This window comes from Microtus ochrogaster, chromosome 7, assembly GCF_000317375.1.
Source record: "Microtus ochrogaster isolate Prairie Vole_2 chromosome 7, MicOch1.0, whole genome shotgun sequence".
NCBI classification, from domain to species: domain Eukaryota; kingdom Metazoa; phylum Chordata; class Mammalia; order Rodentia; family Cricetidae; genus Microtus; species Microtus ochrogaster.
Genome location: NC_022014.1, coordinates 62,417,862 through 62,433,759, shown reverse-complemented (window position 1 = coordinate 62,433,759; position 15,898 = coordinate 62,417,862). Strand labels below are relative to the sequence as shown.

The following is a 15,898-nucleotide window of genomic DNA, read 5'->3' as shown; positions in this document are numbered from 1 at the left end:
TTTTTCGAGACAGGGTTTCTCTGTGGTTTTGGAGCCTGTCCTGGAACTAGCTCTTGTAGAGCAGGCTGGTCTCTAACTCACAGAGATCCGCCTGCCTCTGCCTCCCAAATGCTGGGATTAAAGGCGTGCACCACCACCGCCCAGCCTAAGAGCAGCAGTTTTTATAAAATACTTTAGGGGCATGAAAGACGGCTCATTGTCATGTGCTGGTTGCTGAGCCTTATGTCCTGAATTCAAGCCCCAGGACACACACGGTGAAAGGAAAAATCCAACTTCCATCAATTGTTTTCTGACCACATGCAAACACATATATACTACAAACGCCACTACATGTCTGTGTGTATGAATATAATTTTCTAAAAAGAATTTTGTTTAGTTCCAGGACAGGCTCCAAAGCTACAGAGAAACCCTGTCTCGAAAAACCAAATAAATAAAAATAATAAAGTTTTTGTTTCTTACCCCTAGCACATTACTTGAAAAAGGTGACATACATCTTGGCTGAACCAGGAACAAGAAACATGAGCTGGTGAAGGTGACATAATTCAGTAATCCCAAAATGCTGGAGTTTCTGACCAGCCTGAGCTCATAGTTAGGTTCCATCACCCAGAAACATTTAATATGAGATATATAGACTTGAGGTTTTCAAGACGGTGAGACTTAATTTTTTAGAAGTTGATGAAAGTTTTTGATTCTTTCGCGAATTACCAAATATAATTTTAAGACGATTTCAGTGAATTCCCAAAATTCACCCCCCACCCTCACCCCCACCCCAAAGGATTTTTCTACCCTAAAGAACGGGAAAAGCCATGGCTACTCTTGACAGCATTTGGGAGACAGGGATTGCGACAAGTTCCAGGCCAGCCTTGCCTACAGAATGGTCTTCAGGCCAACCAGGACTACATAAATCATGTCTGAAAAACAAAATAAATCCTGAAAGCAATCCGGGAGTGGTGGAACGCGCTAGTAATCTGAGGTACAAAACACAAAACTAAACAATGCAAACCCCCAACGCAAGATATTACACTTGGCTCGTGTGTAGGCTCGTATCACATTACTTTTAAAACTCTCCTATACACAGGTCCTGAGGTTCTAGAACTTTGGTGCGAAGATGTCACCGACAGGGCTTTAAAGGAGGCTACCGCCGAGTTCCATTAGGCAAGTTTCGGTGGAGGAACGGAAGGGACAACCTTTACCAATTCTTTTTACATACATTCTTATTTAAATGTCGCGATAATCCCCTGGGGGATTTAGTTCTGACGGTTAGCAACTCCTCTCACAGGTCCCAAGGGGAAAGCACTGTGTGAAGTAACAGCTACACTCCACATTTTCGGAAGCGCAGAGAACCGCGAAAGGGGAAGGGGCGGAGCCGCGCACGCGCAGAGCGGCCACACGCCTCAAGCTGGTTTCTCCCCCGCCGCTGACGTCGTCTCAGTGCTGTACGGTGGCCGGCGCGGGCCAGACGCTGGCGATGAATGGAGGTGCATGGTGCAGGTTGAAATAAGTCTTCTCTGCTTCCCCTTCTCTCCCAGCTGTTTCTGCCCCCCAGCCTTTGCAGTGTCCCAATTCTACGACTTGGTTGGTCCCGGCGTCTGAGTTCTTAGTGCCGGAGTCGACCCCGAGCACAACCGGGGTTTGGTGATCCGGATAATCGCCTAGGCCCAACTTCGGACCGCGCTCTCGATTTCTGTCTCGTCCGGCGCTCGGACGCGGAATCCGAGTGGGTCACTTGAGGCTGGAGGGTAGATCTTAAGGTATGAAGCGTCGGCTTCTCGGGCCCAAGTGTCGCTGAAGTCTGCCTGACTCTTCTTAACCCGGAGCACTCGGTTCTCTCATTGCTACCCAAGAGCACTCAGGTCTTGTCACTCGAGCTCACTCTCCTGTTAAAAGACCAGCTCTTCCAATGGAAAACAGAGCCACATTTCTGTCCAGGACTCATTACCCACAGCTCTGTTAGTGAGCGGGTCTTCAGACGGGCTGGCTTCTATCTGTTCAGTGTCATCTCTCGTTCACTGCCTTTAAGATTATTCAAGACCCACAAGTGTCCAGTTGGGATTCTTTCTTTTCATCCCTCAGCTGATTGTGCTTATACATCTGTTCTATACCCCCAGTATAACAGGGGTATAGGATAGCGTTGTGGCTTTCAGAACCTTGAATCTGACATCACTTTTGGTCTGTGAGATGATTCCCCAGTGTTGGGAAGTGGAAAGAGAAGTTCGACTAATTTATATCGTGAAACTAATCTGCCTGCGTTCATTTTCTCTCCCTATTTCATAGAGCTCACCGAAACGGCATAAAGAGGAAAGTCTTGGACTGGCGTGTAGTATAGGAGGGTTCAGCTTGGGATTTTTCCAAGTAAAGTATCACTGTTACTTTATTCTCTGGGGGCTCATGCAGTATTTATAAAACAAAGAGGATTAGGGCAAGGACCCCCAAGTTTGGGAGAGACCTTAATTTTCAGTTTTTCTTCTCATATTCTAGATATCAGTAGAAACAGGAAGACAGAGAAACCCGGTCTTTAGTCGTGCCAGCAACATTGCCAACACAGGGACCTACTAAATATCCAGCACACCTTTTCAGATTTTTAAGAAGGGTTTTCATATATGTGGGATTCGATGCCTGCTCTCATTTCGCTGTTTTTAACTCGTTAGGATCAAGGCGATGATGACCGAGTGCGCCAGCCTTCAGTTTGTCAGCCCTTTTGCTTTTGAAGCCATGCAGAAGGTGGATGTTGTTCGCTTGGCATCTCTAAGTGACCCGGAACTAAGGCTTCTCTTGCCCTGCTTGGTGAGGATGGCACTTTGTGCCCCTGCTGACCAGAGTCAAAGCTGGGCTCAGGATAAGAAGCTTATTCTTCGCCTTCTGTCTGGAGTGGAAGCCGTCAACTCCATTGTCGCTCTCCTGTCTGTGGACTTCCATGCTCTGGAACAAGACGCCAGCAAGGAGCAGCAGCTCAGGTAAAGCCATCCTCTGTGCTCAGAGCTCCCGAAAAGAGAGAGTGGAAACTTAAACTTGGAGAACATTTTACTGAGGTCTTTTCTGTTCATAGCTAAAGCTCCGAGAGCTTTCTGTGTTATAAAATGTTATGATGTTGTGTAGTGAGGACTAGCTACACATAAGGCCAGTTGACTCTTAGTGGGAAGTGAGAAGGAAACTTCTAGTGTGGAAGGTTTTTTTTCTTTCTTTTCTTCTTTGAGAGATGGGGTTTCTCTGTGTAACAGTCCTGGCTAAACTCACTTTGGAGGCCAGGCTGGCCTCAAATTCATAGAGCTCAGCCTGCCTCTGCCTCCCAGGTGCTGGGATTAAAGCTGTGTGCTACCACTGTCTGGCTAGGGTGAAAGGTTTTATTGGAATCACTAAGTTTTTTTTATTTTTTATTATTTATTTATTTATTTATTTATTTTGGTTTTTCGAGACAGGGTTTCTCTGTGGCTTTGGAGCCTGTCCTGGAACTAGCTCTGTAGACCAGGCTGGTCTCGAACTCACAGAAATTCGCCTGCCTCTGCCTCCTCTCTGCTGGGATTAAAGGCGTGCGCCACCATCGCCCGGCCACTAAGTTTTTTTTAACATTACAGTTTATTCTCTGAGATTCTCACCTGGTGTTAAATCCTTCCCGGACTGTCGTGTATCTGTTATTAAGCCATTGATATAGAATTCAGTAGCCTTTGTTAGTTTACTGTTTGTGAACTCTTGGAAAACATAGAGAAACCAAGCATTTCAGAGGAAATGAAGAACATTATTGCAGTAACAGGTACTGACTGATTGCCCTGCCAGTGGTGTAACTTTTCTCCATGTTTGGACTTTACTAGGCATAAACTTGGCGGAGGCAGTGGAGAGAGCATCCTGGTATCACAGCTTCAGCATGGACTGACACTAGAATTTGAACACAGTGATTCACCTCGTCGATTACGGCTGGTGCTTAGCGAACTGTTGGCCATTATGAATAAGGTGCTTAAAAAAACCCAGCCCAAAGTATTCATGATTTGATACCTAGATCTAGAAAATCTTCAAAAAAATATATACACAAGAAGGCACATAGGTTATGTGTTCACTAGTTTTTCTGTTTGATTTGTGTTCTTTAAAGACTAAAATAAGTTTTTTTTGTTTGTTTTTTTGTTTTTTCCCTCCAAGACAAGGTTTCTCTGTGTAGTCTTGGCTGTTCTGGAACTTGCTCTGTAAACCAGGCTGGCCTCAAATTCACAGAGATCCACTTGATCCTGCCTCCTAAATTCTGAGATTAAAGGTGTGTGCCACCACCACCAGGCTTCAGTTTTGGGTTTTTTTTTTTTAATCAACGGTTTATATGGGTAACGTTACTACATTGTTTCTTGGCTTGCCTTATACTTTAATTTCAAGTACCTCTAAAAATGTAGATTGGAATAACTGTTTCTCCCCACTCTTCCTTCTTTTTTTGTGGGAGACATAGTTGCACCTAGGTGCCAAGGTGGCTTTGTAACTTGAGATTCTTTTACCTCAGCCTCTGAGATGGTGGGATTATAAAATGCAGCCACTATGCAGCTCCTGAGACTAATGCTTCCCTGTCTGAGTGATAATCATGGTTAAACTGCTTAAAATTGACAGGGTCCCACATTCTTTGTTGCAGTATATTAGTCACGTTAAAAGTGATTATTTGGGGGCTGGAGGGATGGCTCAGAGGTTAAGAAGGCTTTCTGTTCTTCCAGAGGTCCTGAGTTCAATTCCCACACCCACATTGTGGGTGGCTCACAACCAATATATAATGAGATCTGCTGCCCTCCTCTGGCCTGCAGGCAGAACACTGTATACATAATAAATAAATAAACCTTCAAAAAAAAGTGATGACATTCACACCTTCAGTCCCAGCACTAGAGAGGCAGAGACAAGATCAGGAGTTTTATACCATCCTAGGCCAATAGATTAAAGGCTAGCCTGGTCTATCTGCTGAGTTCAGGGTACATGGTAAGACCCTATGCCAAACAATCACAGCATAAACTCATGATTTATGAGCTCAAAAACCAATAAAAATTATTAAAAGTTACTTTAAATTAATAGTTCTTGCCTTCTTTTTTTTCTTTTTCTCTAAGGTATCGGAGTCCAATGGAGAGTTTTTCTTTAAGTCTTCTGAGCTCTTTGAGAGTCCAGTGTACTTGGAGGAAGCTGCAGATGTTCTTTGTATTTTACAAGCAGGTACTTTGCTGACCTGGTGCCAAGAAACATTTCAGACATAGTGTCAAGTGAAGTGTTACTGTGACGCCTCAGCCTGCAGTGCTGGATGCGTGTCTGTGGCTGTGCATTGGGGATCCTGAGACTGGAGGCGTAGGCAGTGGTGAGCTGCCGGATGTGGGTGCTGGGGTTCAGGTCCTTGCCAAGGACAGTACCTTTTTTTCAGCCCCAAGTTTGGTATTTGAGGATTATCAAAACTGGGGAGGGGGGGTCCAGCATGTGGGAGGCTGAGACAAGGGTATTATGACAAAATCCTGACCAGCTTGTGATCATGTCTCAAACAACAGCACCCCCCCCAACAAAAACCTTAAAAATGTAAAAGTTATTTACTAAAAATATGGCTTAAAATTTTTAAGCTCAAGGGCTGGAGAAATGGCTGTGGTGGTTAAGAGCATCACCTTAGTTTGGTTCATGTGACTCAGAGCTGCCTGGAACTCCTTGGCATCTCGCAGCCTCACATAGACATACCCACATGCGCATAAATTCATTCTTAAAAAGTTTAAATTAAAAATGACTAATTAGAGCAAAGATTCAATGACTTAGACTGTTTATATAGTATGCCATATTATGTAAACATTAGCTTGTATATCTGATTTAATGATTCATAATTTTAGTGATTTTATAAATGTTCCTAATGTGTTAGATCAGAAAGCAAAGGGCAGAGGAGGTAAATATATAATCTCAGTTTTACTTAATGTTAAAATTACGAATGAGACGATTAAAACTAGAAATTAAATATATTTATTATTATAAATATATTAAATGCACATATCTATCTATCTATCTACACACACGATTGGAGCTAATATATATTTTTTCCTTTGTACCTTCTTTTTTTGCCTTTCCAGATTCTTTTTCATAGGTATATGATAAAATAAAAATAAGAAACTATAGAAATGTAAAGATTTTATGAAAAGAACTTCTTAGAGCAGTGCTATTTAGGGAAGCCTCTGCCATATTCTCTGTGTGTCGTCCAGTTAGTAGCCCCGCGCCTTGCGTCCTGTGGCTGTAGAGCAGCTGCGTGCAGCTAGTATGACTGAGAACTAGTACTCTAAGTGAATTGCATTCTAGTGATATCTTTGAAATGCCAGCTGTTGAAGATAACACTTTAGGGGTCACGCCTCAGTAGTGACAGTGGCTTTTTTTCTTCCAGAGCTCCCTTCCTTGCTTCCTATAGTTGATGTAGCCGAAGCCTTGCTACATGTTAGAAATGGTGCCTGGTTCTTATGTCTCTTGGTAGCCAATGTTCCCGATAGTTTTAACGAAGGTAAATATAATTTAAAAACAAAATATTGGAATATTGGAGAACTTTGGTTTGACTTGTTTAGCTTTTTTTTTTTTTTTTTTTTTTTAAGACAGTCTTTCTTGCTCTGTATTCTGGGCTGTCTTTGAAGTTGTGATTCTTTTGTCTCTACCTTCTGAGTGGTGCTGGCATTGCAGGTGCAAAGCACCATACTTCCTGTTGCGTCCCCTCCCTTCTGTGCTGAGCTAGAACCCAGTGGCTAACACGCTAGCCAAGTACTCTGCCTCTGAGCTACACCTAGACCAGTCTGGCTTTTAACTGAAGAATTTATACAATTTATATAAGCCATTTAATTATTGTGGTAGTTAGGTATATCTTGTTACTTTTATCTCTTCTCTTGAATTAATTTTTAACCATACATTTAATTTACGGGTATTATGAGTCCCAGAGTGTATTCTTGCTGCTTTTTTTTTCTTTTTTTTTTCTTTTTTTTTTTTGGTTTTTCGAGACAGGGTTTCTCTGTGGTTTTGGAGCTTGTCCTGGAACTAGATCTTGTAGACCAGGGTGGTCTCGAACTCACAGAGATCCGCCTGCCTCTGCCTCCCGAGTGCTGGGATTAATGCTGCTTTTATTTTAAGTAGTTAATTCTTTTTTTATTCTATTTATTTATTTATTTATTTATTTATTTATTGTGTGTGTGTGTGTGTGTGTGTGTGTGTGTGTGTATGTGTGTGTGTGCGCGCGCGCGCGTGCCTGTGCACATGCATACATATGTGGAGGTCTGAGGACAACTTCCCTACCTTGTGGGTCCCAGGCGTTGAACTCAGTAGGAAGTCTTGGTGATGAGCACCTTGACTTGCTGAGCCACTTCACCAGCCCACTTCCAATTTTTTTTTTTTTTTTGACAGTGTCTCACTGTGCAGCCTTGGTGGCCTTGAACTTTAAGTAAACTGCCTGCCTCTTCCTTCCCAATGCTCGCATTACAGGTGTGGGCCCAGCTGACTTTAAAGCCCTTTTTAAAATGCGGGAAAAGGCTTTATCTACATGGTTATTACTTTTGGTGTTCTTCATTGAATCACCTTCATTTCATGTAGTGTAGATTATTTAAACATTTTTATTTTGTTTTTATTTATGTGTTTGGGATTGAACCCAGAGCTGCTTGCTTTGTCAGTGGGTTATCCCTTTAACTTTGAAGGGTAGATTCTTGGCAATAGCTTTCCCCATTGAACTTTTATTTTTGGTCCCGGGGACTGGCCATAGTGCTTGGCAGGCACTCTGGTGCTGTTGTACATCCCTTTCTTTTTTAACTTTTTCATTTTGAGACAGGGTCTCACTAAGGTGTCCATGCTGGACTTGAACTCACTTTGTTGCTGAAGCAGGCCTTGAACTTGTGTACCTCCTGCCTCAGACACCTGTAGTATTACAGGCCTGTGCTAGTAGGCTGAATTAGTTGTTTTTCTTTTTTGGGAAATGAATGCATAGCCATATGGGTCATGGTCTGGTGCTCTTCCACTGAGCTTAGCCCTAGCTTTTTTTTTTTTTTTCTTGTGGCACCGAATCACTATTTAGTGCTAGTTGGCCTTGATCTTGCGTGTGTAGCCCAGGCTGGCTTCCAATTAGAGATACCCCTCTATCTCCGTAGTGCTGTGGTTCCGGGTTGTGTACCACCATAGCCAGCTTGACTGTGTTTAGTTGTTTGCTACCTTTGTCCTTGTGGGTTTATGTTGCTGGTGGGGCTCTGTGTGGTCTTCCATGTTGTTATTGCTTAGGTCTTTTTCATTCCTTTGTTCCTTGTGTCTTTGTTTCTGATGCTGTACTATCAAGTTCCCAATGTTTTCCTCCTACACTGTTTAAGCTGCATAAATGATTAATTTTCAAGGATGAAGAAATGGGTTATAACACCTTACTTATAAAAGCTTAACAAAGCTTAAAATAATAGTTTGTAGGGGCCTGATCAAAAATGGAGAACGACAAGATGAAGAAAGTCTTGGAGGGAGGCGCAGGACAGAAGCCTTGCGATTCTTATGCAGAATGAACCCTTCTCAGGCCCTGAAGGTCCGGGGCGTGGTGGTAAGAGATGCTCTTGTCTCCGTGGGACTGCATTTTTCCTAAGAGGGTTTTCCTTGAGGCTGTTTGAGGATCTTACAGAAATTGGGAGTTCCAATGCTCAGTCTGCTGCCTTCCCTTTGTGGCCTTATGTTTTGTGAGATCCTCAGAACTTGAGCTACATTCAATTTTGAAATGTCCTGGCTTTTTTTCTTATTGTGTTGAGTTTAATTTGTTTTCTCTGCTGTGTTAGGTGGAAGAATGTCACTTGCCAGGCCTTGGAGTAGCTTTGACATTGGATCATACTAAAACTGAAACTTGTGAAGATGGAGTGAGTGACTTGGTTTGCTTTGTTAGTGGCTTGCTTCTTGGAACAAATGCAAAAGTCAGGACTTGGTTTGGAACCTTTATTCGAAATGGACAGCAGGTGAGAGTCAAGTGTGTGGGTAGGGTAGGATCATTGCTAGGAGCAGTTACTAAGAGTGGAGAAACTGCTTTAGAAGGGTGGCTTTAGCTAGGCCTGGTGCCTCATACCTGCAGTTCCTATATTTGGAAGACTGAGGCAGGAGGATTGCTATGATTTCAAGGCCAAAAGCTATGGGAGCCAGATGTGGTGGCACACACCTTTAGCCTAGCACCCTGGAGTCAGAGGCAGGTAGACCTCTATGAATTTTAGGCCAACCTGGTCTATAGTTTCAGGCCAGCCAACGCTATATAGAGAGACTGTGTCTCAAACAAACAAAAAGCCATGAGGGAAAAAATAAAAGAAAAAAAAGAAAGATATGTTTATATTAGTGGTTGTCAGATTTAGTTTTAGAAACCTCTTTACATTAATAAGAACCATGAAGGATATGAAAAGTTTTGTTTTTTGATATTTCCAATATTAGAAATTAAAAATTTTGAAATATGGAGTTTATTAAAAATGAAATAACCTCATTTAAATGTAAACAAGAGAGAGAGAGAGAGAGAGAGAGAAAGAGAGAGAGAGAGAGAGAGTGTGTGTGTGTGTGTGTGTGTGTGTGTGTGTGTGTGTGTGTGTATGTATTCTTTTTTATTTTTGAGTTTGGTCTTGGTATTTACTAGATTTAGTCAAGGCTGGCCCTGAATTCCTCCTGATCTTTGTGCCTAAACCTCTTGATTACAAAGATCCTAGGAATGCCCACCATGCTTAGTAAACATTACTTTTTTTTTTTTAAATTTATTTATTAAGCATACAATGTACTGCTGGCAAGGAAGGCACCAGGTCTCATTACAGATGGTTGTGAGCCACCATGTGGTTGCTGAGAATTGAACTCAGGTCCTCTGAAAGAGCAGCCAGTGCTCTTAACTGCTGAACCATCTCTCCAGCCCTAAGCATTACATTTTTAAAAATACAAATAATCCTCCCTCCAAAGGGGGGAAAACCCTAGCGAGAATAGCAGTACTGTTTATAGTTTTCCTATCTCTTCAGTATCTGGTTTAGTAGAACCCTTTGGAGAATGTGCTGGACATGAGTGAGAATGGAGGGACAAAGGCATGATCTTAATTTTATGAAGGGCTCTTTGTACTTTCTGGTCATGTTGAAACAATCTGGGGACTCTCTAAGGTCCTGTTACGTAAGAACTTCAAAGTAATTTATATTTTATAATTTAATCTATATGTTTATGCTTTTGTGTGTGTGGTGGTAAAATATATATAACGAAGTATGCATTTAGTCATTTTTTAAAAACACAATTCAGTGGTATTAAGAACATTCACCTTGTGGGGCTAGAAACTCAGTAGTAAATGTTTGCTAGGCAAACATAAGGACTTGAGTTTAGAATCCTAGTAACCATGTAAAAGCAGGTGTGACAGCATTTGTCTGTATCCCGGTGTTGTGGGGGCAGGTACAGATGACCTGGACGCTTCCTGGACAGCCAGTGTAGCTGAAATGTCATGTTCCAGGTTCACTATGAAGACATAAGGTGGGGCAGCTGAAAAGATGGCCCAGTGGTTAGGGGCCCTTCGACTCGGGTCCCATGCTTAGCACCCATTGTGGGCAGCTCACAACTGTCTGCAACGCCACTTCCAGGGGATCTGATGCTCTCTGCAGCCTGTGTTTCCCACCTGTACATATACACACAAAGACACATGCAGCTTGTATGTTTACACATGCGCACACACACATACACACACATAAAGGGAAAGAAAAGGACCATTGCTAATATTATGCATGCATAGCCATCATCTGTTTTTAGGATTTTCTTTTTTTGTGGTCTGGCCTTTACACTTGTTAGGTCAGCATTCTGTCACTGAGTTCTATATCCTGTGCTCTACAGATGCTGAACCTTAAACTGCCTAGTCCTCTTTCCTGTAAACTGGTAATCGTGACTCTATCTTTATTCTCGGTGAATTATGGATACCATTCTAGGTACCTCCTATGGGTCAAATCATAGGATACTTGTCATTTTGTGTATGTTATTTCCTTAATATATTGATTTCAAGGTTCATTCTGTAGCATGTGTCAGGCTTTCCTTGGCCAGGTATGGTGACATATACCTTTAATAGCTAGAAGCAGGATTGTGGAATAGATACAGCTCACATTCAGTGCCAGCTGGGCTACATTATGAAACCTTCTCCTCTATAGAACACACCCTTGCAAAGGAATTTCCTTCTTTTTCAAGATTGCCTAGACTGATTTTGGTGTCCTCTGCCTCTGCCTTTGAGTAGATGAGATTATAGGTATATGTTAGCATGCTTGGTCTGTATGTTATATTTTACAACAAGTTTTTTTGTTTGTTTTCTGTGTTCTTGAAATAGGTTCTTTCTTTGTTGCCTAGGCTGCCCTGCAACATAGTAGCCCAGGCTGACCTCAAATTTAAGTTTGAGGTCATCCTCTTGAGTATTGGGTTTGATTATAGGCATGACTTCTGTGTTGAATGGTCTTTTCCCCCTCAACAGTTTTTAACTTAGAGAATACTTTAGTTTTTGTGAAACACTTATTTAGTGCTTCTGAGTAGAATTGCTCGTGCAGACTGACTTTCAGCACGTTTCACTCTGGTGGACAGCATGTGTATGTTATACCATGAAATCACATTATTTTACATCCAGGACTCACTTCTTTACAGTCCATTAACGTTTGCTCTTCAGCTTTGCTTTTTTTTTTTTTTTGGTTTTTTCGAGACAGGGTTTCTCTGGAGCCTGTCCTGGAACTAGCTCTTGTAGACCAGGCTGGTCTCGAACTCAGAGATCCGCCTGCCTCTGCCTCCCAAGTTCTGGGATTAAAGACATGGGCCACCACTCAGCTTTGCGTTTTAAAAGGAAAGGAAACACATGTCCACCATGTGACTGTTGTGTGGCTGTGTGCTGAGCAGTAACTATGCCCGTCCATTGTGCACAACACACTTTTCTTCTTGGAATTTAATGTTTTTGTTCAGGCAGGTTTATTATACTTTACTTGACATCAGTCTTAAGTATAACAAGCACTGCTGGGTGGTGGTGGCGCACACCTTTGATCCTAGCACTTGGGAGGCAGAGGCAAGTGGATCTCTGTGAGTTCGAGGCCAGTCTGGTCTACAGAGTAACTTCCAGTATCACTTAGTCTTTATGGAGAGTAACCCTGTGTTGAAAAACAAATAAAGGCCAAAAACCAAACAAAAGAACATCAAGCAATGATTGAAGGTATATGCCACCATCCCTGGCTAAGGAAACACCTCCTTTTATAGTTTAGAATTGCTTCCATATGTGTGCTCTTTCTTTGTTCATCTCTTAGTAGGCACTGAGTGCTTGCTACATGTCCAGTACAGTGTAGCTTGAAGAGTGAGTGAAGATTGAAATAGCCCTGCCTCAAGAGCTGGGGTTGGGATGGTGGTTACAGATTTATAAGCTCTTAATTATGGTATCTTTAAAGGTACACAGTACTGATATTTACTTCCTTGTTAGGAAGGAACTTGGGGTTCAGAGCAGTTCACTAAAACAGTGTGTAGCACGTAATTAATGGTGAGCCAGAGCTGAGGCTCTGAGGTCTCTAGACACCAAGTGCTGCTGCTGCACTGCCTCGTGTGGTGGAGCTCCCCGTGTGGGGTGGGACTGAACCTGGGTCCTCTGCAAGAGCAGCAGGCACTCTGCACACTTGAGCCATCTCTCCAGCCCCCGCCCCCCTTGAGTTTTTTGTTCTATAGCCCTGGCTGTACTGGAGTTTGCCATGTAGACTGGCCTGGGTGCAGCAGCTCTCCTGTCTCCGCCTCCAGAGTGGGCCGCCATACTCGGATGAAAGTACTGTTTAAACACTAGTCACAACTCAGTTTGCATTGGTTTAGCTTTTCCCCTGCAGTCGTGCAGCATGGGGTGAGTGGATGTGTGGATTTTGCGTTTTCTTGTTTAAATGGAACTGCAGTATGACAAGCTCCTCATGTGAGTTCAACTGCAAGTGCTCGCGTGATGAACTCTCTTCAGCTTCCTTTTAATTTGATAAATGCTCCGTGCTCTCTCTCTTCTTTTCTCAATTCACACTTACAGAGAAAAAGGGAGCCCAGCGGTTCTGTCCTTTGGCAGATGAGGAGACAGCTTCTCCTGGAGTTGATGGGCATTCTTCCTACAGTCAGGAGCACCCGCATTGTCGAAGAAGCCGAGGTGGAGATGGAGCCCACTGTGTCTGTGTACTCGGGGCTGAAGGAAGAGCATGTTGTGAAAGCCAGCGCACTCTTACGTCTGTACTGTGCCTTGATGGGGATTGCTGGACTCAAGTACTCAATCCGATATTTTACCCTTTTATCTTTTTCTTCTTGTTTCTAATCGCTGAGAAGTGAGCAAAGGCCTTTTATTAAGAGGCTCGGCTTTGAATTTTACTAGCTTATGTCAAGATTGAAGGTGCTAAGGCCAACTGTCCTTAAGGAATATTTGATCTAATTTCTGATTACAAATAGAATTATGTAGATATTGGAGGGATGAGTATTTTATCAGATTTTAATCACAGTGTTAAGGACCCTGTGATTTTACCACTTTGAGAAGACACCTCAGTGATCTGTGAGTGACCAGACCGCTCCGGGTCAGGTGAAGACCCCTCTGTTTTGAGAATCGACAGGACGTGGTTCTCTTTTTTATTTTTTTTAAGAGGAGGGTGCGCCTCATGTCCTTGATTTGGACTGTGCATGCTTGCTCTCATAATTCTTCTTTTGATTTTATTTATTTCATGTGCATTGGTGTCTTCCCTGCATTTGTGTCTGTGTGAAGGTGTCAGATCCCCTGGAACTGGAGTTACAGACAGTTGTGAGCCATCATATGGGTGCTGGGAATTGAACTCAGGACCTCTAGAAGAGCAGCTAGTGTTCTTAACCTCTGAGCCATCTCTCCAGCCCCCAGGACGTGGTTCTTTAGCATGAGGTTCCAAGTCCCTGCACTAAATCTTTCTGAATAGTGTCCTCAGCTGGTGTGGGAACATTCCTGCGTGTGTCTCCAGCTCATGTGCCTTTCAGTTCTGATGGCTGAGTTAAGCAAATGCTAGCCCATCAGTTTGGCTCAAATCTAAGTTGATACAATTCATTAACCCCATGATTCTATAATGTATAAACTGCCATGAACTCTGCAGGACACATGACCACATGTGCTTGTTATGTCTGTGACCTCTGCTATTGCTCCCTTGAAACGCTATTGGTCATTGAACCCAGTTTATTTGTTATTTGGTTTTTGCAGAGACAACAGAGTTTTCCATTTCTCAGTGATAAATCCATATGCCATTTAAAAAGCACATAATTGAAAAGAGAATTGGCCAATAATGTTGAAACTATAGGGTAATGTCTCAGGGTTTAAGAATGCTTCCTCTGTAATCTTGATGACTTGTTTTGAATCCCCAGCACTCACCTAAAGCACTGGGCATGGCTGTATAAGCCTGTAACCTCACTGTTGTGAGGTAGGGATACGAATGTCCCAAGAACTTCCTGGTCATTGAGCCTGGTGGGAACACCTAGTTTCTGTTTCAGTGATCCACTTTGCCTCAAGGCAATTACCCTCCTTCATGTGTTCACAGACATGAACATGCCCAACACATGTGCACTATCATACACCACACATACACACACCATATACATACAACACAATAAATGCGTACTCTGCACTCACCATACTATATACTTGCATGCGCGCATGTACACATACACATGCGCGCGCACACACACACACACACACACACACACACACACACACACAATAACTCAATGTTTCTGTTTTGTTTTTGTGAGACAGAGTTTTTCTGTAGCTTTGGAGCCTGTCTTGGAACTCACTCTGTAGACCAGGCTGGCTTTGAACTCTCAGAGACCCACCTGCCTCTGCCTCCTGAGTGCTGGGATTAAAGATGTAAGCCAACACTGCTTGGCTGAATGTATTTTTTTTTAAAAAGTGATTTTAAAAAGTTTGTACTTGAAGGATTAAAATGTTGGAAAACTCACTTCCTTCATGAACTAAAAGTAGATAAGCAAATAAATAAGTGTAAACTCTCGCTGTGTTTGTCCTTTCAGACCAACTGAAGAAGAAGCTGAGCAGTTGTTGCAGCTGATGACCAGCCGCCCGCCTGCCACACCGGCCGGGGTTCGATTTGTCTCCCTTTCCTTCTGTATGCTGCTGGCCTTTTCTACACTTGTCAGGTACCTTACCGTTTAGTCGCTCTGCTCATTCAAGATGTGCTCTTATTTCCTTATCAAAATGTATGTATGGGGCGAGTGTGCAGTGCAGCTAGTGTGCTTGCCTGGCATGTATGCTGCCACCAGAAAAGATGGAGAGCGTGTTATTAAAAGTCTGCCACAGAGACTGGCCTAGGCATGGACAGTCACGGTCCCCTTTGGTGGAAGGACAGCAGCATCTTCTGAATACTACCGTTTTACTAGTCTTTGTCAGAGTCTCTGCTGAACATCATTTAAAGAGTCAGCGTTCTTCAAGAGTTTTTGAAGGCTTATAACTTTCCTTCCTACTTTTTCTTCTTTGGAGGTATTATCTTTTAGTTCTTGAGTAGTTTTGGGTCAGTAATACATTGTTTAAAAACTTTTTACAAATTTCAATACCTGTTTATTTTGTGTTTCGCTCCTTGGGGTGTGTGTGTGTGTGTGTGTGTGTTTGATTTGCACACTAGTGCAATGGTGTATGCGTGGAGGTCAGAGGACAATTGTAGGAGTCATTGCTCTCTTTTTCCATGTGGACTTCCGAGATGGAACTCTGGTTGTCAGGTTTGGTGGCAAATGCCTTTACCTCTTGTGATCTCACTGGCCCTGCTACTTCATTGGTGATGACCCTTCTAGGTATTAGCTAATTGAATTCCCATTCTCAAAGATGAACAATTATTACTTTTTTTCTCTGTCTGGAAATACTACATATCTTCCTTTTCTTCTTTTCCTTCTGTTATCTTAGTACAGTTAGAATAATTTTTTTTAAATATTTATTTATTATTATATATACAATATTCTG

The 15,898-nt window shown here is 42.6% G+C and overlaps 1 protein-coding gene across 1 annotated transcript in view; it reads left to right on the top strand.

The window, feature by feature from the left end:
• Positions 1-1,436: 1,436 nt before the first annotated feature.
• Positions 1,437-15,898, top strand: part of Ints2 (integrator complex subunit 2) — a 55,662-nt gene continuing 41,200 nt past the window's right edge. Inside the window, exons 1-9 of the mRNA XM_005350458.2 lie at positions 1,437-1,491; positions 2,649-2,954; positions 3,807-3,945; positions 5,061-5,163; positions 6,353-6,466; positions 8,382-8,512; positions 8,742-8,915; positions 12,965-13,191; positions 14,959-15,084. Of these exons, the coding sequence (XP_005350515.1) occupies positions 1,469-1,491; positions 2,649-2,954; positions 3,807-3,945; positions 5,061-5,163; positions 6,353-6,466; positions 8,382-8,512; positions 8,742-8,915; positions 12,965-13,191; positions 14,959-15,084 (1,343 nt within the window). The 5' untranslated portion in view covers positions 1,437-1,468. The remainder of the gene's footprint in view (positions 1,492-2,648; positions 2,955-3,806; positions 3,946-5,060; positions 5,164-6,352; positions 6,467-8,381; positions 8,513-8,741; positions 8,916-12,964; positions 13,192-14,958; positions 15,085-15,898) is intronic.